A 23,272-nucleotide genomic window follows, 5' to 3' on the forward strand; every position below is an offset into this window, starting at 1 on the left:
ACCAGGGTTTTTTAAACCTGGAGAAATAACTCCTGCTGTGCCCGGATGTGAAAATATCAGCTGCTTTCAGTAGAGTAGAGGAGGCCTGACACAGATTTTCTAGATAAATAAAATATTCACTAAAAGGGGCCTTAACCCGGAAGTGTTGTCCCTACTGTTAAAAAAACCTGATTCAAGTTTTTCTTTCATTGATTTCACCAATAGTCCCCCACAGGGAGAGAGAGAGACAAAGAGGAGTCTCTTAAATAAATTAACTATACGGTGCATTTTTGTGATGACCATCAGTTTGAACCATTTTAGCTTTGTTTATAAGAAACTGTTGGTTTGGGGGGGAAAAGTTCACTGTACGATAAAGTTTCAGGCTCTAACATGAATACAAATTCGAAGACCACTTTTTGACACCCTGTCTTTATCTTTGATATGTAATTTTACTATCCATGCAACCCTTAACAGCATAGAGGTTCAGGTATTTATGGAAGGCGGGAAATGTAGTCACAATGATGTAAAGTCTGTAATGCCAGACTACATTTGAATTTTTTATCAACCTCAGAGGCCTTTAGCATCTCACAAAGACACCAAAAATCTCATTCTTCCAGCCCCTTGTCTGATGAGAGAGGTCAAGGTGCTAGCTCAGGTCCAACAAAGAGAGACATACTTGTAGACATGCAGAGACAAACCATTCACACTCACATTAACCCCTATTTAGAGTTTAGAGTCACCAATCAACCTAACATGCATGTCTTTGGACTGTGGGAGGAAACTGGAGTACCAACCAACTGGAGAACCCACACAGGGAGAATATTGTCCACACCGAAAATCCCCCACAATATTATTCCATGTTTATCAAAAGATTATTCACATTCGTCAAGTACATTTGTTTCTCTTAGTTCATCTTACCCTCTCACGATGCAGCTTGCTTAGTAACTCACTTGGTAGTTGCTTTGAATAAAAGTGTGTGACAAAGGACTAAATGTAAATGTAATTTGTGTTTTAAACTTGCTCCACAACCCCCACATCATCCTTATGATCCCGCAATATAGTGGCCAAAAAAATGCAACAAATTTATTTGTTTAAACTCACACAAAAATGTACTGGGTGACACTAACAGTTGTACAGGGTCATTAGTGTATCTAGTATCAGAACTTACATAAAGCCTATTTGTAGCATCTGGGCCTGCAACAACAAAATCCCCAAGGTCACTTAATTATTGTTTTGTAACACTTCTTTTCTCACATCTCATGTACTCTACCGCAGCCTTGTATTTTCACATGTAGCACATATCTCCTGACATATCTGCCTAACATCCTGTGTTTGGATAAACTTCAGTTAGGCCTATTGCTTTGTAAATCCTTGCTTTGTATAATCTAACAATCTGTTATGACTGCTTGGCCTTTGGCTGCATTCTGTCTGCCTTTCAGGCTCCTTCATCCCACCTGTTTTGAGTATTGGCAAGTCAAGGATGAAACAAAGACGTCCACTTAGCACAAATACCTTTGCTTCAACACTCACTTCCCGATGGGGAGACCAGTTTGTCTGAAGGATTTAGCTGTTCTCATCACTTTGTCCTTAGCTTCCCTTCATCTGCACTTACCCTGGGTGTCAAGCCCATCACTACTGTCATCATGTTCATCTTTGTGGCTGCAACAATGTTGTGGAATTTGTCTGTATTTACATTTACATTTAGCAGAGGCTTTTATCCAAACAAGTGAAGTACAAGGAAAGCAAAAAATCTTGGTCAAGGAGAAAATATCCAGAAAAATATCACAGAAAAGTGAGATGCAAGTGCAAGAAAGAAAGGTGTTTTTAAAATATAGATTTAATTGCATAGAAAGGTGCGAAAGAGTTCTATTTTCAGCAGTTTTTCGAATATTAGGAGTGAGTGTGCTGTCTTCGATGCGGTGCTGAGACCACCAGGTGTCGTTCATTGGATGCAGCAGACGGGAGGGATTGTAGATCTGATGTGAATGTAGACCTGAGGAGATCACCCTGTAGGCCAGAGACAGAGCTGTGAACCTGATGCAGGCAGCCACAGGAAGTCAGTGTTGAGATCTGAAAAGTGGTGTGATGCAAGTCCTTTTTGGATGATTAAAAATGAGGCGTGCTGCCGCATTTATGGTCATCTGCAAGGGTTTAGTTGTGCATACTGGTAACGGAGCTTACAGTTTCCATGCATGTCTGACACATCTGTTAATAGGTTCATGTATAAGTCCAAGGTTGACAACAGATGTGAGGCCTCAATGACACTGAGAGGGGTGTGTGATGTTGTGTCACGGTTTTGGTTAAGGGGTGGACCCAAGAGAGGAGACAGTGCGAGGGATTGCAAATAACGAGGGGCTTTATTGACAAATGTAAATCGTTAACAGAAGTCGCTCCTAACAGGAGGGTACTAGGAACCGGATACAGAACAAAGAAGACTCAGACTAACCAAAGGGACCAGAACATGAGGGGGATTAACTTAAACTCGCTCCTGAGAGGAGAACACAAAGGAAAACAAGCCAGGTATCAAACATGAAACACGAGGATAACTAAACTGAATCATGAACTGAGCGAACCAAAACCCCCAACAGGGATCTGAAGCCTATAATAAATCTGAATGGATAGACAGGGAAAACTTAAAGAAACGTACAAACAGGTAAACGCCAAATAAATTACACTGATGAGAAACATACCCCACTAAAATAGAAAGAACATATGGATATGACAAAGAAAACTTATAAACGGGAGCACAGAAACTAATACAGGAACTCAGGGGAGGCAGACATGAACAAATAGAACGCAAAGCACTGGCAAATAGAAAAAACACAGAAGCATAACTAATACCTGAAATAACCAAGGCCAAACAAGTGGAAATTAACAAGAGGCTGGATCAAATCACTGAATGAAACAGAAAGCAAACCTCAGACCAAAAATGACACAGAAGCAGAGTCCAGAATTTAAGGGTCCATGAAGCCATGAAGGCCCAAGAAACACAAAGTCAGGTATTTCTTTTGATATGTTGACTAAAATGATAACTGGATATTTTATGGGATTATATTGATGATAATAGGAAGAGGTTATTTACTTTTTATGTGCCACAGTTTGGCAAAATGAATTATACAATTTAGGCACAGCTGACTTGACCTTTTTTAACCAGGTTAGCTTAAAGAAATGGTGATGAAAAGTAGTTTGAATTGGTACCATTTTATTAGCGATGTAGTGGCCTTTGCCAATAGCTTAAAATTGGGCTCTGCTGCTTCCTGTTTCCACTGATCATGCGTGAAATGTTTCTAAAACTTGACTGGAGTCCACCTGTGGGAAATTCAGTTGATTGGACATAATAAAGGTCCCACAGTTAACAGTGCATGTCAAAGCACAAACCAAGTCCAAGGAAGACAGGACTGTATCATGGCACAGATCTGGGGAACGGTACAGAAACATTTCTGCAGCTTTGAAGGTGTAAATGAGCCCAGTGGCCTCCATCATCCATAAATGGAAGAAGTTTGGAAGCAACTTCCAGTTGGAACCTGAGCAAACGCGGTAAATACTAGTATACATGTGATTTTATTTTTATCTTTTTTATATATATAAATTTGCATTTTTTTAGCACATTCACAAAAATGGGGTGGATGAACAGGAAAGACATGAGGTCACAGTGACCTTTGACCTTTGATCACCAAAGCCTAAGAAGTTCATCATTGAGACTAAGTGGAGGATTGTGTCTAATTTGAAGAAATCCCCTCATAACTTACCTGAGGTGACATTCACAAGATAGACTTGCATGCGTCATGGTGACCTTGACCTCTGAGCACCTAAATGGTAAATGTTCTGCACTTTTATAGCACTTTTCTACCTATTGGCACTCAAAGCACTTTACACTGCTTCTCATTCACCCATTCACACTCACAATCACACACACACACACACTCATACACTCATATACTGATGGGGGAGCTGCTATGCAGCTGGCCAACACTCACCGGGAGCAACTAAGATGGGGTCCAGTGTCTTGCTCAAGGACACTTCGACATGTGAACGAAGGAGGAGCCAGGGATTGAACCAACAACGGCCAGTCAACTGCAAGCTTGTCAGTTCATTCTTGAGTCCTGTTGAACGTAAGTACATTTTAAAAACATATAAATATAGAATAATATGTCAGAAAACTTAAAAAAATTATTCTTGTAAAACAATACATCTAAAAAGAAAAAATGCAATTAAATACAATTGAAAATCTGGGATTATAAAAGGAGAAAGTCTTTAGAAAAGACATTAAATGGTATCAGCACATATTGGGCCTCAAAGCATCATATGTGGTGAAAGGTGAGAATCGTTGTTCTTGTTGACCCCAGTTGCACAGTCGAAGCCAAACAGACAGTGATTCTATCTAAAGAGAATAGCACGTGTGAAGTTAGGCGTGCAGGAACAAATGGGGACTTATCTTTCAGCTCAGCGAGGTGTGTGTGCTGGGGCCTGTCTGACAGCCAGACAAAGCAGTCTGTCAGGGTTGTACGGCAGCGATGGAGCCGATAAAATGAGCATCATTTTTCCGCACCAAGCGTCAGTCTCTGACTTGCTGACACTACTCAAGTTAATGAAATCATTATGGAGACCATGCTGGAATAGGTGATCCTCTCTTAACAATGCTTTCCTTTGTCTGAACGTGTGCAAGCTATTGAACCAAAATGACTGGTAAACATGAAATGGTAACAAAACAGCTTGTTTCTGCCCCATCAGGCCCATAAAACCCAGGAGCTGGAGCTGCCTGCTAATTAGTTATGAAGCTCTCTGCTGTTGTTTTCCCCCTAAACACTCTTCATTCAGACTGCCTGCTGCTCATTATACCTTTCGACACCCACCAGTCATTTTGTTTAGAGTGGATCTGCTCAAAGGTCAAAAGATCACATAGCCTTCAATGTAGGAGAGCAGCTGACTCACTAGATTGGCAAAAGGTGAAGATAAGTTATTTCCAGATGGTCTGCTTATGGAGAAAGAAGCAGAGAACCCAAACTTCACAGGAGAGTTAGAAAGTGTTGAAAAGTGCTGGGCTGGCACTGATTTCTGATCTTCGTTAATACATGGACATTCACCAAACAATGGACAATAAACTTCAGGTTTCATGTCCTGCATGAGGTCATAGAAAATGGTGCATCATAAAACTTGAGACCATTTAGGGTCTCCTGATCAGCTGCCCCCCCTCCCTTTACGTCATTTTACATTTTTGCAGGCAACTGCAGCAAGTCAGCACACAATATATTTTTCCCTGAGTAGCATCTATCTGTATCTAGTTTGGGTAGTAAATGTACACAAATACTATTAAACTTCCCATTGACTATATTTACTATATCTCTACTTTTAGCCTAAAAAATGCCTCCATAAGACGTCATTCGGAGGAACCTTCAGGTCAGATTATGTCATCTTGTTGCTTACGCTATGAAGTTTGTAATCATGGTCAACACTCCCCCAGATGACATCATTTGAACACGTAATGATGAAAAACTATTCCGAGTGATGTCGTCTAGAGGAGTTTTTCAGCTAGAACTGAAGAAATATTTTAATATAGGAAAGTCAGAGGGAAGTTTAAAAGCATCAGTGCACAATTACACCCTAAACTAAAGCCATAGAGAGCAAGTTGAATTTTGGTAAAGCCATCCTTTAAAGCTGCACTACTAAATATCTGTGTTATTAACAATGAGTAAAAATGCTTTTGTATATGTGAAATGAGGCTGCAGTTTCCCTCACAGAGCTTTGAAGTGTCTTGCAGTATATTTTTAGTTTTTGGTTTCGTCTGACTCCCATTACATCCCTTTCCAGCTGCACGGACAGCTGTTTTCAGAGAAAAGGGGCCTGATAAACCCACTGCACACTACCTGCTGTGCACTAAACAGCACACAGACTTAGCAACCAGCTACTGAACACGGTGAAGTTGGTTGAGACAAAAGTGAGTAAAAAAAAAGCACATTACTGGATTTTCCAGGTCACAAACATGAATCAGAATGATTGTTAATGTTGCCTTAAATTAGGCTATTGCACATTTAAAGCCTAAGGATGTTTGTGACAGTTCAGGTAAGAGTGTCTGAACCCAGTTTGCCACTGCAAAATCAGGTTAATGCATCTAATGCTTTGCCTACGAAAATTATAAATATTCAATTAGTAACATTTAATTCCAAAGTAAAGTTTAATAGAAGGTAAATGGCACATCACAACACAATATATTGGGAGTGAACATATCAATTAAATGGTCCCATACAATATATTTGTCCACAGCACAATAACCCAGTTTGTGTAACTGCAGTAAAACATAATCATGCTCTGATTACATTATGATGTTTACAGTTTAGTTTTAATTCTTTAGTACAATTCTTCGATGCTGTTAGCAAACTGTAAAGCAGATTATTAGCTTTCAGCATAAGGGGTTGTTTGTGTTTTTATATTTACAAATAATTAAACAGAAACATATGATCATAGCAATAAACAGCATAAGAACAAGTGCTGACTCAGATCAGAGAGGCAGAAATCCTTAGGTTTCCAGGAGTCGGTTTGGAGAGATAACACTTGACATGTGTTTGTCTGGTAGAAATACGTTTTAGAAATCAACGACACAGCAAATCTAACATGAATAACATGAAAAGGCAGACGAGGCATAAATGGGCTAAAACAGAAAACTAATCCATCCCAACATAGCTGGCATTCTCTTTCTATCTGCTGATCAGGAGCATGAGAGAGTCTGCACAGAGCAGCTCCACCTGCTCCACCGTCAACCACTGCTGGAATGTGTGACACAATAACAGGGCCCGGCTGAGTGCTACACATCATGTGGATAATCTATAATCTCCTTGTCAACACTGCAGCGTTGACTCTTAGCGGCTGTTCCACCGCACTACTTTAAACTTCAGGATTGTGTGGAAACGACATGATCGTGCTGTAGCAGCCAGGAGGGTAACACGGTTTTTTTTCTGTGCGACTAAAAAAAATGTTGCTGCATTTCGTACTTGGCACAATGAGTGGCCAGACAGGTGGAAGCCTGCAGTTCATGATGAAACACACAGAGCATTGAAGCTGACTGAAATCCGAATGCTTGCTTTTCTGTGTCATTAAATACGAATATAACAATGCTTTGTGTCATGCACATATTTTTCCATTTTTCAAGAGAATATACGCTTTCTGTCATGGGTCAGACGTGTTTTTGTGTGGCTGCTTTTTTCATTTATCATCGCAAGGTTTGTGTGTATATAGAGTTTTAACCTATTTACAGGGGCTGTTATATATTAAGCATTATTTTCACTACTTAACTGTATATTGTTTGGCTTTTATTCATATAACTGATTAAAGAGACCTGCTCTATTAGCTACTGGGGAGTTGGACCGGGACACAGGGAACAGCCCCCCCCCCCCCCCCCCCCCCCCCCCCGTGACCCCGTGACCCCGTGACATGATGAGTGGTTACAGATAAAGGATGGATGTTGTTGGTTGAATGGAAAAACTCATTAGGCTGTGATAAAATGTATAAAATCATTTCTTGTTATTTGATTATCTATTCTTTTTTAAAAAACAGAATTCTTGTTAATAGATATAGTTTCTGTCACAGCCCTAACTGATTTTGTCCTTGTGTGTTTTAAGAAAATGCTGAATCCAGTTGTCAAGCTCCTGTGTTGTGTTTGCTTCAGATTACACAAAGACGACTTTACTGTAGTTAGCATTAGTTGTTTCTCTTCTGTGAGGGCAAATCATCCACCTGTCAGCATGTGACATACTGAGAGCTCATAGATAGTTGGCCATCACCTGTGTGACTGATGGAATTTAAAATGACATTACATTATATTATTTTAAGTGTACCCTCAGCTTGGATTTCAGGTTCAGAGTTTGTCCTGCAGTAACCTTGAGACTGTTGCATAGCACAGTAAACGATTCCCCCTAAACACTGATGTTTGGAATTTAATTAGGTTGGAATTTCATTATGCTGTTAATAAGCAATGTGAGCATCCCCCACCACGTACCTACAGTATCTAAAGACTGTCCAACAACAGAGCACAGAGGAGACTAGTGGGGGAGAACAGTGTGTTGTTAGTTTTCCTGTGTGTTGGTGTGGGTGTGAGGGTAGGGTGGAGGTTTGGCAGCTGTCTGCGTGGGCCCTTTTCGGCTGTTTTATGCAACCATCCAAAAAAACAAAGGCTTTCTTGGAAACCGGAGGCCTGGCATCTCCTGGGTCCAAATGCCTCTGGGACTTTTACGCTCACTGGCACACACTCTCACTAACTCCCTGTTCATATTCTGCTTTGTAAGAGGGGATGCAGTCACTTGGAATGAGATCATCCAGCTCCTTGAAGGATGTCAGAATGCTTGAGGTCACGTCCTGGAATGAGCTGAAATGTGTCTGTATGTCACCCGCCTTCTTGTCATAGCATGACTAAGAAATTGCACCTTTCTCTACAGTGCTGAGAAACTCATTTTCCGGATCAGGCTTATTGTTACAGTCCCAGAAAACCAGGAGGAACAGAATACATTTCATTCCAACATGTACTGCAATGGTTACATCTAAGCTGATCCTGGTAACGTGCGTAGACATGCTGGAAGCACTCTGCTGCTCTGTTTGCTCTGGACGCTCCAATCTGTCAACTTAGTTTTTCATCCAGAAAACATATTCATGCCTCAATCCCGCTGGGCTGCCGTCTGTGCACGTGCATGTGTTTCCAGGACCCAAAGGGTTATTTCATGTCAAGGCTCCCTTTCACAGGTACACTGAACAGGTCCCCCAGACACCTCCTCCTGGGAACTGCACTTGGCTGCATGTTTTACTGGGATGTCAGCCTTCCTATTTTAGTGACCCAGTATTTAGCCTGTAACAATTTACTTCCCCTTGTAGCTCAGGTCCACACCTGCTCTTTTCTTCCAAATTACCCACTGTAAAAAAAAGTCATGTTCCCACAACTCATAGGTAAGCGAGGTCTTAATGTTTTCTGCAAAAACATTAAAACATTTATCTAAACGCAATATGAGGCCTCAACTTTCCAAATTACATTAAGTCGACATCTTATCATGTTGCAGCTTTGTTACTCCTCTATTCCCTCGTTTCGTTCTTTTCTAACCACTGCCACTATTTTCTTTAGGGCCAACAAATAAATCAAATTCCCAGTTTCAGGAGAAAGATCCAGAAAAGAAAAATAAAGAAAAAAGACACAACTCACCAAGAAACCACAATGAAAACAATCAATTCTGTTACCAGACAGTAGTCTGAGGTGCGATCTAATCAGTGCCGACACCCTATGCTACCTTCAAATGAATGGAAGGAAAATTTGACAAGTGAGAGCCAGGAATTAAACCAGGGACTGGTGGATGACTGCTCTACCTCCTGAGGCACATGATGTTTGCATCAGTGATCAACGCTCAGTTCTTTCAGTCTAGATCAACGGAAAGTCGGACGCTTCAATATTTGATGCCAAAAGCAATGACGGTAGTGTAAAAAGTGAAAAACCTCGTGGACAAGGTGGACAAGGTGGTGGTGGACAGTACAACAAGACACAGGACTTTTCCCCTGGAGACCAGGATTTGACTCTAGTGCGAGATGTTGTGTGGGTTAATGAGGATCATAACACAACGTGGTGCATGTGGCAACTATAGTAAGGAAGTACGTGTGCCGTTGTCATTGTTTGTAGCATTTCAGTTTTACGGTAATTTATCTTGTAAACGTACCCTGAAGTTTATGTGCCTAACTCTAACACAGTTTTTGTGTGTACATGAAGTAGTTCGGCCTGTAGCCTCAATGCCGGATGCTGATTTTCCCCGGGCATCAAATAGTTACGCCAAAGGGTTCCTGTGGTGTCAATATGATACGTACAAGGACGTACAAAGCGAACCAATTTGACACCTTGGGAGGCGTCAATATCTGACACTGTGGGATGTTGAACGTGTTGAATTGAACTAGTATCAGTTAAACTAATAAACCTGCATTAACAAACACAACTTGCTACTAGTAAACAAGACAAATCTTTGCTGATGATGGGCCTCTGTGCACTTATGTAGACACACATAAACAAACAGCAGTTTCCAGCCGTGATGGTCATTTACAACAATAAAACAGATTATTTCTTTATAGAAACGTTCTTCGCGTAAAGAAGAAATGTCAAAGACTCCGGAGACAGCACAGCAGCAGTGCAGAGATATCCAGTTCGATACAAGTGAGGCTCGCCCTTCTAACCAATCAGAAAACAGCAATGATTTCTGCTTGAAAAGATATTATATGGGCTGACGGGTTGTGCAGGGCATAAAGAGAAAAGCAAAGTTGTAACAGAGCAGGGTCACGCACTGACGAGTGATTTGGAGCCTCAAGTTAGGTCCAGCTTAAGTTGCACGTTGTAACTTTAACAATATCCAGATTGTATGACTGATCAATTGAATGTTATAACGTTTTTGAACGGATAGCATATGAAATAAAATCTGTCAAACCATGGATTCATACCTGGACTTCTTTAAACACATCTAACAAACGTAAAGTTACGTTAATATATCACAGTACTTTTAGATTTCATTTATTTAAATAAATACTTTTTAAGTATTTTTAATTTAAGAGAGGACTGTGCTGGGTTGGGCTCTGGGCTAAAAGCCCATTTCTAAAATCATGGCTTCAGCCATGTTAGGAATTTTGACCCAAGTAGGAAAAATATTTTTAGTGAGCACATCCCTGTGCTCAGTTGTAATATGTGGCATACATTCATTTATTTCAGCAGACACAAGACAACATTCACTTCAAGTTAACAGTTGTATATAAACTTTGGGTTGTCACTGAATAACACACTATGGCTTGGAGTGAGTTTTGGGGCCCCTGGGAAAACTAAATATAAGAGTATGAGATAAACATAATTTGTGTACAATAGAGGTATTTTATAAATTTAATAGGAAAAAACGCAGCAACTAAACTTTACACAATGTGACAGCTGCTGGATTCCCTCCCACATTCCTTCTAAGTTTTCGAGGTGGCCGTGAACGCACCGTGAAAAAAGTGTAATGTGGAGGACTTTCGCATGGACCAGCCTCCTGCAGAAGACACGCAGTGCTGCTCTTCAGTCCTCAGTGTGCTTTCAGAACCCGGGCCCGCAGGATGGAGGACCAGTGCTGGGACCAGTCCGCATCAGCTGCTGTACTGTTGGATCCTGTGTTACTTTTTTGACGAAAGCCTCGGGCTGGAGGGATGACAGGCTGTGGGTGCCGTGCCAAACCTCCGTGCGCCTTTGTGGACAAATAGTGTTTGAGCTCAGGTAGTGCAGCGTGCAGAGGGTGTTGTAGGAGTCAAACACCAGCTGGGAAGGAGACCTGTTTGGTTTCCACGCGTTTTCACCGACTCTTTTTTCCCACAAACCGCGAAGCTGTCAGTGGACTGACTGTGAGATTGGAGCAACACAATGCAAACCCGATTTCCAAGCGTTGCTGTTCCCCCTAAACATGTGCAGCACTCTGGCACCGACACACACCGTCCGACAGAGCAACAGTAACTGATCCTGTGGCTCCGAATCTGCCTGAATATGGATCTCCTGTGGCTCCCGCTGACTTTCTTCCTCAGCTTCATCCTCGCTCAGACGTGGAGCGTTCACACGTCGTGGGAAAACCGGGACGCGAACCGACATAATGAATTTGATAAGCCGACTTCTCAGCCCCACATCATCTTTATACTGGTGGATGACCATGGCTTCAGGGACGTTGGGTATCACGGCTCCGAGATTAAGACCCCGACGCTGGACCGGCTGGCAGCGCAGGGAGTCAAACTGGAGAATTATTACGTGCAGCCGCTCTGCAGCCCGTCCAGGAGCCAGCTCATGACCGGCAGGTAGAGAGCTCGGGTTCCGGTTCAGTATTTGTATCTTCCCAGCAGTATTTGGGCAGAATCTGTACCGAATCTGTCAGTTATCACCAGAGTGTCAGTGAAGTCAAGTCATTTAATGTTTTCCATATTTGTCCAGTCTCAAGTGAGGTTCACTGTTTCATGGTGTATACTCATAAAAATGACTGCATATATACAGTTAACAGTAAAATCTCCTCATCATTTTTGAGAGCTTTTACTTTGAAAATATATTGAGCGTACGCCCACACAATACAGATTACTTTTATTTGTGTAAGAGTTTAGTTACATTCGCTCCTGCATAACAGACACTGAAGAGACTGAAATGAGACGTGATAAGTAATATAAGGACGGGATATACCTAATGTGTTTTGTGATGTGCCTGGGTAGGACTCCAGCCCCATGCAAGCCTGCAAAAGATGAGTGGGTTTACTGTATATTGATAAATGGATAGATATAGGAAATTGTAACGGTCCCAATGAATCCAGTCATTATGTTTTATTTTAAAGAAATATATCTAAAGCTGTCTGATGTATTAGTCATCGCCACACTGTTGACACATCAAAGCAGGCTTTTACCCAGTTTAATAGAGGTCCTGAACACAACTGGCTCCAGTTTTCTTTCCCCTTACTGCCTTGTAAAGTTTAGAAGTGCAAAAGCAGCAATGTGCTGCCCAGGTTAAGTAGTGTAACACACATGTTCAACATGATCATCAATCAGTAATTTGCTAAGCTGAGTCAGATATTCTCACACTTCTTTTCTTGTTATCAGATGGCATCTGAAGATTGACTAATGCCTCTTCGACCATATACAAGCAGAGTGGTTCTAAAAGTCAAAAGTCAAAACTCATGATGTTTGCATTAAGGCAGCTGATTTGTTGAACGGAGATGAAGTTACTACTTGAAAGTATTAAAGTACATGCAAAAGTACCCGAACAGCTAAATTGACAGTTATCAGCTGTTCAGTGGGCAGTAACTCATTGTCATGCCATTGTCAAAGCAATGGTTCATTAGCCCACCTACTAACCAGCCAGTAGGCCAGTAGGTTTATTATCAACCTCAGGCGTGGTCATTTGGTGACATCTAGTGGCTGTATTAACTATCCCAGGAGCTAGAGCAGGAGTTGGTGATGTCATTTAAAAGCAAAAAGTCAGTGAAGAGTGGAGGACAGTGTGGAAAGGTGATGAAATACACGATGAAACGAGAGACAACAATCAATATTGTTACTTACTTTAAATCTTAAACACAACTTTTCCATAACCCTAACCAACCTCTTTCTGTGCCTAAATGTAACGTAACCAATGATAGTCCAACCTACTGTGCCTACTGACAGGAAGAGTAAGACCCTACTAAGACATATATGGGCTGCTAAGGACAGATAACACGGCGGCACGTTTGGCTAAATGCAAAGATGTACAATTCTGCCTTTGCCCTTTGGAACGTGGCCTTTACTGTGTGTGGCCGCTTAATAATCCTAATGATCATGTTACATATCATTTGTAGACAGTCTCTGTTTCAACTGAAGTGGGATTCCGCATTGCGGGAAACCTTGGAAAATAATAGCTCAGATCTTAGAGTGTGGTCAAATCAGTAAAGAAAAAAGGACAAGGCAAAGAACCACGAGCTTTCAGAAAGTCTGACAAGCTTTGGTTTCGTCAAACAGTTGACCTGTGCAAACGAAGCAAAAAAAGAGATTGAAATAATGTGCTGTTTAAAACCATCATCTGACTGCTTGTGTTTGTTGGACCTATTTTTAAGATGTCTGCAATCCCAACTCGCAGCAATTACGTTGGCTGGATCTGATTTTCAGAGTGATAAAACCCAATTCTATGATGCAGCCCCACATGATGGTGGAGGATGGACTTTGCTTCAGTCCACAAATTCATGCTGATATTTCTTCTAGTTCTCAGTACTTGGCTCCTAATTTTGCGCAGACAACAGTTGTGGCAGCAGCGGAGGCTGTGACACAGCTCATTGAAGGAAATAAATATAGGCCCATAAAAAAAAATCCTTAACGTTGCACTTTGTCATCATTCATTGAGCTCGTCAGAGTCATAACGAAAATCTGAACACACAGACATATTCTTCAGCATTAAAATACGCTCTATGGAAATATCTAGAATTAACATTCTTATGTACGTTGTCAGTAACAATCCACAAATCTGTTTTGAGATCAGAGAGCATGATAGTACTTTATTAGATTCCATAACTTGAAGTTTTCTGCAGTATCAAAGTAATCCAGCGATCACTTCTTCTTCCTTTAAATCCGCATACTTAACTGTTTCCAGTATATGCAAAGACGGGAATAAAATCACAAGTCAAGCATGGCAAAGTATGGGGAATGTAGTTCCAGCTGTAAAGAGATATTCGAGGGCCAAGGCCCACTATGCAATATCATGGAGGTCGATTGTGGTCATCTGCAAATTCCCTGTTTGTACATGCAGCTCTGCAGGGCTTCTCCTCCACTGCCTCCACCATCTGTTCTGCTCTTCTACAGAACTGGAGTAGGCCTGCTGGGCAGCAGGATTATTTTTGGCAGCCGTCCGAGAGAATAATGAGAAAAGTGCAGCCACCTTCTCGCTCCTTTGCCCTCTCTGTGAGCTGCTCCCACTCTCTCTGACTGGAGCAAAAAAGGGGGGGGGGGGGGGAAAGAAATGTAGGTGTAGATTCAATTATATTTCCAGCCTTGTTTTCGTGCGTGTGTGGCTGAATTGAGTATAGGAATGCGATAATAGGCAAATATCAAACTGAATGCAAAACATTAAATCCTATTTGATTATGACTTCACTTCTTTGCCTGCTGGATGTCTTTGCTATGGTTCACTCAGTGTGTTGTTGTCAGTTGTCAGGAGGATGGGGTGGTTATCCTGCCTCATAATTTACTGAATCGACCCAGAGGAATGCAAGGTCAAAGTGAACATCCAAAGATCAAGTTATATGCAAACCACACACACACACACACACACACACAGTCCACTGGTTGTGAATATCCTACAATATTTTTATGGCCAAGACAGGTATTGAAGAAACCTACATTTGTGTCTTGCTCTACCTCGTCCACCTCAGCTGTAACAAAGCTCTTTCTCTTTTCATATAAGGAAACTTGAGAAAACCATTTTTTAACATTTTTGTTTGGTCAAAAAGCCAACAGAGTGTTTTCACCTGTTTTTACGACCATTCACTCAACCAACATATAGCAGTGTATGATGGTAGCTGATGAAAAACCAATGGAGTGACAGGAATGAGAAACGGCATCTCTCACTGTTTACTGTCCATCTGACCTCTTGCTTGGTCTCTCCTGGTTTTCCCACAGCTGCATCTTGCCTGCTGTCCTCCTTCCTTCCCCCACCTCTTTCTTCGTAACCTGCAGCAATCCCTTCTTGACCCTCTCGTGGCGCTTCACCCTGAGAGAGTCACGAAGTCAAACTGGTAAACTATTTTCCCCCCGGGGATCCATATAGTGTTCTCTAAAAGTTGAACCACATTTAGTTTGGTTACAGTCAAGACCTTGTTTGTCCTGAAGCAAATGCTTAATGGGCTAGAGTAAAATAAAGTCCTGTTGCGGCTGGTGATATCTGCAAGGATTCACCAGCTCCACTCACTGGGAATCAGCAGCAGAATATACTAAGTAAACATATTAAGGCCATATTACAAATAGATAGAGTTCCTTTAAGTTTTGGAAAGTTGTTAAATTAAGACCGTATGACTTCATACAATTTCCCAAACTGAGAGAAACAACATTGTTAGAACTTCCAGCAAAGCACTTTAACCTTCCAATAACAGGAGCTTGAGAAGATTTCCACGCTGGGAAATCCATGGCATCAGAAACATTTCAACCTTTCTGGTTTTGTTCAAGCTGCACTGATGTGATTAGTGACTTAAAGTCAGAGCTTTACTTCAAGTTCTTAGTTGTTGTGCTCTTCAGCCCCAGTGTCCTCCTGCTAATCTTGACTCATGAGGAGAGGTGGCTTGCCCAGCCCCCCTAAAGCTAAACCGTGTTAGCAATGTTTAATGATTGCATGCATGACAGGACAGTCAAATAGTTCCAAAGACTTTCACTTGTTTTAAATCCTCTGTAATTAAAAAAACACTGGGTCGTAGATAAATGGTCCAGTGGTTGTGAGTCATGTCAACTTACCTGTCAAGACAAATCCAGCATGTGGACTTTCTGCTACATCCCATGCATCAAAGACATGCCTGTCAGTCCTTAAATCCATATCAGATTTTCTAGCCCTTTGGACTTGATCAGCTTCAAACCTGCATGTAATACTAAGACAAGTACCAGCAAATTATATAACTGGTTTAAAATTTCCATTTGCTGTCAGACAAGCACAAGGTCACAGGTGTTTCAGCTGTCAAGAAAAGAAGCTGCAGTGGACACTAAAAAGCTCCTCTGTCATCTCTTAATACTGTGCTCTTATAGATCTTTTGATTTGCATTGAGAATAAGAGAATAAGAAGAATAGTGGCCTCTAAATTTGCTTAAAGTGGAACTCGTCTTGGCTTCTCAGTCACCCTGTCCTTGTCTCATCATACGGCCCACACCAGTCTTCTCTGTAGCTCCTAAGTTAAGTAGTACAATGACAAACAGAGCAAGTGGATGCTTGAGGTGACAACTGATGGGTGGGAGAGACCTTCTGAGAGTTTGGAAATGGGGAAAATAAAAGGACAAAGACTACAAAATGAGCAAAACTGTAGAGATGCATACAGAGAGTGCAGGACGGCTAAATGAATAGCCTGCCGAAGAGCTAAGTAAGACAAACCTCTCCATGGCTGACTTTGATTAAATGCAGAGCACAGGGCTAAGCCTGTTTATTTGAACCACATGTGAGGAAGATGTGGAGCAGCAGTTCAAGAGAAGGCCCCGACCTGGACAGCAGGTCTGCTTGGGAACCTCGACAACCTCAGCGGTTGGACCAGTGGCCAATACACTTGTCTTGTGGGACTTGGCAGTTGCTGATTTGAACTTAATGGCATGTCTGATTTGTTGGTCTTCTGGCTCAGCGACTGTAAATAAACCAGAAAGATATGGCCTCATTACAGTAGACTGTTTCTTCGAGGAATGCAACAACACCCTTTGGTGTGATAAGATATGGAAGTAAGCCACGCTCCGTTCAAAGTATTTCCCTGTGTACAGAACACAGTGATGGGTGAGCCCCGAGCCTTCTTTGTATTTCCCCTCATATATGAGAAAAACATCACAAACATACTTCATAAGCCTTTTGCACTCCACCTTGTACTGTTTTCCATCAAGACTCTTTGGTATGTGTACACCACCAAACCTGCTGGAGCTCTGAGGCCATTGACGTCCATTTTCTTAAATTTGCACATGTATATACTCCACTCTTAGCTTTCTGGTTCACATCCCCCATTGTTTTTCACTTTAATGTGTACCAGCCCTTGTTTCTATCAGTCCCGTTGCCATGTTGGCAGCGATGCGAGTGCTTGACATATACAAATAATGAAGTAAATAATGCAACTTGTACCTTGTATAAATGCAATGACTACAGCAGGTTATTAAGGATAATGGAGTATATTACATCCCAAAGTTGTTTTATAGACTTTTATGGGCAAGTAACGAGTAAATTCACCATGTTTTTGTGAAAAGCCCGGATCGATTACAGAGAACCAGGTTTTACCAGTGCTCAGTCCTCAGTGAGTTTATTATGTATTATGTACCAAGCTTCTTTGACATTCCTCTGCAAAGCCTGGTTGATTTCATGTTGTTGATGTTGGCTTACCCACAAAAATATGTTGGCCGTTCTTCTTCTCTTTATTCCCATCCTATTCTCAGATGCATTCAAACCTTGTTGACTTGTGATAGACCAACAATACATCCTCTATCCGCTGCTATGCATGTTTGTAGTTGGGTTTCTGTTCCCCCCCACCCAGCCTAGACCACCAAGTGACAAGAAATTCTTCTCATTGCCATATGAAAGACTCTCTCTTGGCAGTCATCAGAGCTGGTGAGGTCTCATTTAGAAATCACTGACCCAACCTTATAGACTCACAATGAGCAGAGGTATCAAATTCTAAATTGTGCTGTATTTTTATCCGCAGCGGTTGAAAACTTTAAAGGGCCTGGGAACCATAATTGAATCCATGGGAATTTATTATGTCAAATTATAAACATTACAATTTCCAAACATTGCTTCCAAAAACCTTTGCAATCATCAAACCTAAACGGCCATATGTTTAAACAAATCCCAGAGTACGACAGAAAGTTCAGTTTTCTGCAGCGAACAAAAAGCTCTTCTGCAGGCTTAATTGAAAATATCTCTGTGAACTGCAGCTAGCATTTAAAGACACTGGTGGTGCATCAGTTGTTGGGGTTTGTGCACAAATTCTTTGGTGCGGATGGTAATGCCTGAGCTATAGAGAAAAGCAAAGAATTTGTGTTACTTATCAAAAGAAGACTTGCTTTCTGGCATAACAAAGGTGTACATATTAAACATAATAGTGATTTATTTTTTAGTGATTTAGGTTGAAATGCATCGATTTCTTAACAATCACCTTCACATCATGCTGAGGTTTAGGAAACTTCTATAAAGTAACTCAAACACAAGATGATACTCTTACCAAGTGTGCTAATTGCAGACAAGTGTGGATTTGATTGCACTTTTTACCCCTGTAATTATATGGGGACATGTTTTCATTGTATTTGTTTTTTCAATAACTGATTTATTGCTATGTTTGGAATGTTACACACACCACACAGTGGACTCCATAGGGAGTAAAGCCTTGCAAGACCTGACCATCTTCTGGTTTCTGGTTCTAATCCAACTGGATCCTCCTGTCTGGACACTTAAACCAGACACTTATTTCACTTCTTTTCTCTGGTGACAGCTTGACTGCACACCACTAACCTCAGGAGAGCGGGTGTCTTTCTTCAAGACAGGAATGAAGTCAGAGGTCACTGTTCTTCCTTCCAGAATTTCAGCTGAGCTGCTTCACTGTCGGCCAAAACCACACTCAGTCACAGCCTCAATAATGAAAAAGTTGGCTTGGCTGTCTGAAAGTCAGACCACTTATTCTACTCATAGATTAAATTGATTACAGGAAATCCAGACCTGGTCTAAATAGCCCCTAAGACAATTAGTCCAAAAACAAATTGCAGTACACTCAAATAAATAATAAAATAAAAACGCTAGGAGCAGTGCAATATATAATTACTAGATTATCTGCTCAAAAAAAAAAGAGATGACATTTTTTCCCGCCCTTCTCACTTCCTGCTAGAATGTCAATTGACTTGGACTCAAACATGTTGAGTGGGGCCAACAACAAAAGAACAGGACATATACGACTTACAGGAATATTTTTTAGGGAATAAGCAATGTTCCTCGCTCCTCCCACTGAAAACTAAATCAGCACCTCTAAATCTTTCTAAATAACACTTCGTGTGTTTAATTTGTACAATAGCCAGCCAGGAAATAAGGCAACATTTCGTTTCTATTCTGGGCTATTCAGCTTCATGTTGAACAGAAAGTTTTGAGCACATTCTTGTATTGATATACTTTGGGATCTGTCCCGTTCTGCTTCCTTTTTGGGTCTCAGTTCCAAGGAACTAATTGGACATGTGAAGAACTCTAGTGCCAGTGATGCTTGTCTTTAGTTCTATTGCCTAAACCTGGGACAATGATTCACAAAGTCAATCGCAGCTGACCGACATAAGACAGCAATTTTTCACAAGATCTTTATATTAAGATTACTTTATATAAAAATGTAAAGTGCTTTCACCATAGCAGCAGGTCAGCACTTTTTCCTGTCTGTCCTCCACCAACCATTACCATTCAAGCTCCATTCATTCTCTTTGTCGCAGAACAACATACCGGCTTTAAAGGGTCTGTTGTTCGGAAGAATTCGGCAAACATTTTCAGTTTCATGGCAGCATTTGCAGGGTTTTGGTCATTTGACTGAAAATTCATATATTGGCTTGTGAACCTTATATGAACAAACTTATACAGCAGGGCCTATTCTGCTATCTCTTGAGGTTTGTCAGCATTTTTGTAATTAAGTTATTAATCTTATTTAGTGGAAGAAATTCAAAGAAAGACATAATACCCTCAGCTGTAATGTTATCATTACAGCTCAGAGCCTCAGTGAGTTACAGTTATTAATTTCTGTCACCGTAACTAATGGTTATAGACCTTTTTTTTTAGTTTACATCTTCAAGAGAAACCTCTCCCTGTCATCAAAAATCTGATTTTCATAGGTTTTCTCTGTTATGTCTCTGACTTGGCTATATATTTCTTCATCTTGTAGGTATCAGATCCACACAGGCCTCCAGCACTCCATCATTCGAGCTACTCAGCCCAACTGCCTGCCTTTGGAAAATGTCACCCTGCCTCAGAAACTCAAGCAGGCAGGCTACTCCACCCACATGGTTGGCAAGTGGCACCTGGGCTTCTACAAGCGTGGCTGCCTCCCCACCCAGCGTGGCTTCGACACTTTCTTTGGCTCCCTCCTTGGAAGTGGGGACTACTACAGTCACTACAAATGTGAAGGGCCTGGTATGTGTGGCTATGATTTGTATGAAGGAGAAGAGGCAGCTTGGGAACAGGACCGTGGCTTGTACTCTACTGTGATGTTTACTCGAAAGGCTATCAGTATCTTAGCCAGGCACAACCCAAGGAAACAACCATTATTTCTCTACTTAGCCTATCAGGCAGTCCATTCCCCACTGCAGGTTCCTACCCGCTACCTCGAGCGGTACAAAGGCATTCCGAACTTGCATCGTCGTAAATATGCCGCAATGGTGTCATGCCTTGACGAGGCCATCCACAACCTCACATTAGCGCTGAAACGCTATGGGTATTATGATAACACAGTTATAGTCTACTCCTCTGATAATGGTGGGCAGCCATTAGCAGGTGGAAGCAACTGGCCCCTCAGGGGTAGTAAGGCTACCTACTGGGAAGGGGGGATTAGGGCGGTGGGTTTTGTTCATAGTCCCCTATTATTGAACAAAGGGACGAAATGTCGTTCTTTGGTTCATGTCACTGACTGGTTCCCTACACTCGTTACGCTGGGTGAAGGGACATTGGATGAGGATTTAAATCTGGATGGGTACGATGTCTGGGAGGCCATCAGCGAAGGTCGACCGTCCCCTCGACAGGACATTCTTCATAACATTGACCCAATCTATATCAAGGCCAAGAACGGTTCATGGAAGGCTGGGTACGGAATATGGAACACAGCCATTCAGGCGGCACTACGGGTGGGCCACTGGAAGCTCCTAACAGGTGTACCCGGCTACAGTGACTGGGTTCCCCCGCAGACCTTCTCCAACCAAAGGCTGACCAATCGCTGGCATAACGAGAATGTCCGTTGGGACCGGGGCAAGTCCATCTGGCTGTTTAACATCACGGCCGACCCTTACGAGAGAGTGGACTTGTCTCAACGATACCCACATATAGTAAAAAAGATGTTACTGCGATTAGCACAGTACAACAAGACTGCAGTGCCTGTACGCTACCCAGCCAAAGACCTGCGATCTAATCCTCAGTACAACGGGGGCGTATGGGGACCCTGGTACAAAGACGAGAGGCAGAAACAAGAAGAGGAGGAGAGATACAATAACTGGTTAACCAACCATCTCGGTAAGAGAAGGTGGAAGAAAACAAAAAACAGAAAGCTGAAAAGAAAGGTAGAGAGGTAGCCCACCCCTTTTGTGAAAAACTTTTCTCAGGGATTGACACTTCCACCTTCGGGATTCTCCTATTATTCGATATTCTATCTCAAGTAGGTTTGAACTTGACTGCAGTTTATACTGTATGAAAACACAATGCGGATGGGCCGTTTAAAATGCCTCAGCAGAACAGGGGAAAGATCCACTCATTCAAACACTACTGTCATGCCCAGACACAACCAAGACCTCATGTTATTGTCAGGGGCATTTAAAGAATGTTTATTTTTCTAAATTTGGTTGCATGCTTGAACTATTGACACCTTTTGATAGTTCTGTAGATTCATGTTTCGCTTAGAGTAGAAAATAAATCTTCCTCGACAGTTACCATAAATTTTGGTGACAGATTAATAAAGACATAGTTCTATTATGTTGTTGATTACAGAGATACAGTATTGTTGAAACGGATGTAGGATTATGTGATGTGTATGTTGATTTTTTTTTTTTTTTTTTTTTTTTAAGTCTGTCTGAACTCCAGGATATTAGATTTGTTCCCTTTTTAGATGGTGTCTGGTCTGGCACCAGGCCAACATGAATGTAAAACAAACTAAAATAATTAAAAATAAAAGCCCCAGACACAAAACTCTTTGTCTCCTGGAATCTTTCAAGCTTTGTCTGGTTTACATTTTACCAAAGCCAGATTCCCTTTATTCTGGTAACAATAAGTACTTTTGTAACTTGAATAGTTTAAGGATCTCTTTCACATTTGGAAGCTGACATGTGGCCACCAAGTACATTTATTCATGGAAAAAGCAGTAAACTGGAATCTGGCTAGTGATAAAGATCTAATTGCCTTTTTCAAAAATGCCTGCCTCATCAGTTGCATGGTACCCTACGAGAACTTGTTTAAAGACAAAACACACATGGATCAGTGCATATGGAGTAAACATTTTGTGAAATATTTTAAACTCAATATTTCGTAGGCGTCTGTTGCTTGGCACCCATGCAAACAGTCCCCAAACTCCTAAACTTAAAATGATGTGAGCTGTTCATTGAGTTCTATGAGTTTAATATGGAAATGAGCTCTTCTAATGACGCTAAAGGACTTCCAAATATGCCTTACCCTGATAGGTTAACAGTTGCCTTAAATGGAACATGTTTTGTTCCATTTTGCTTCCCTAGGTTGTCTGTTTGGTAATCACCAAACCAAACCAAACCATTTTCAACAACTATGTACAGTAAGTCAGAGATTCTGGTGGAATCCAAGACCTCAAAATTGTTACAAACACTTGAAACGAGGAGTTCCAGAGAGAGGGGCTTTCCCGTGGAAAGAGTGCAAAATCTATCTTGCACATCCCTCCCATGCATGCTCACAGATCCCAATGCCTCAACTCTGTACTTAGTGCCAAGTTCTGACTTCAGACTTCGGGCAGTGACTCAACTTTCACAGCAATCATTGTGTTAACAGCTTATGCAGTTATGAAGATGGTTCCTCTGATTTTTAACCTCTGCAAATCCAAAGCAGATGAATCTAGTTGGGTTAATCGTACAGGTTTCCCTCAGCTCCCTCACACTGATTCACATCTACGGACCAGATTGTACCCATGGGAGCTCAGCTTCACTCTTCACCATAAAACACAAGGGATGTCCTCTGTATATTACAAGTTACTGCTGAGAATTATAGGAGATCAGATTCTTGCTTTGTTGTGTCATACTGAATTTCCTCTCCCAAGAGCCATAGGAACAGTTAAACCCTGGATTCTAAGGGAATTCACATTTGTTTTCAGTTATGAACATTAGCATCTCTCTTATAGGAAAAACCATGTGCATTTCTTTCCTGTAACTGAG

General features: G+C 41.5%; 1 protein-coding gene across 1 annotated transcript; it reads left to right on the forward strand.

The window, feature by feature from the left end:
- Nucleotides 1–10,540: 10,540 nt before the first annotated feature.
- arsj (arylsulfatase family, member J) lies at nucleotides 10,541–22,057 on the forward strand. Its single transcript, XM_067523808.1, has 2 exons — nucleotides 10,541–11,790; nucleotides 20,062–22,057. The coding sequence occupies exons 1-2, from the start codon at nucleotides 11,489–11,491 to the stop codon at nucleotides 21,455–21,457; spliced, it is 1,698 nt and encodes a 565-aa protein (XP_067379909.1). The 5' UTR covers nucleotides 10,541–11,488; the 3' UTR covers nucleotides 21,458–22,057.
- Nucleotides 22,058–23,272: the final 1,215 nt, after the last annotated feature.

Source organism: Channa argus, chromosome 12 (genome assembly GCF_033026475.1).
Source record: "Channa argus isolate prfri chromosome 12, Channa argus male v1.0, whole genome shotgun sequence".
Lineage (NCBI taxonomy): Eukaryota > Metazoa > Chordata > Actinopteri > Anabantiformes > Channidae > Channa > Channa argus.

Bases quoted from the DNA above. Each gene is read 5' to 3' on its own strand.
- arsj (XM_067523808.1), top strand. From the start codon at position 11,489: ATGGATCTCCTGTGGCTCCCGCTGACTTTCTTCCTCAGCTTCATCCTC. The intron at 11,791-20,061 runs GTAGAGAGCTCG...TTCATCTTGTAG, and splicing joins AGCCAGCTCATGACCGGCAG to GTATCAGATCCACACAGGCC.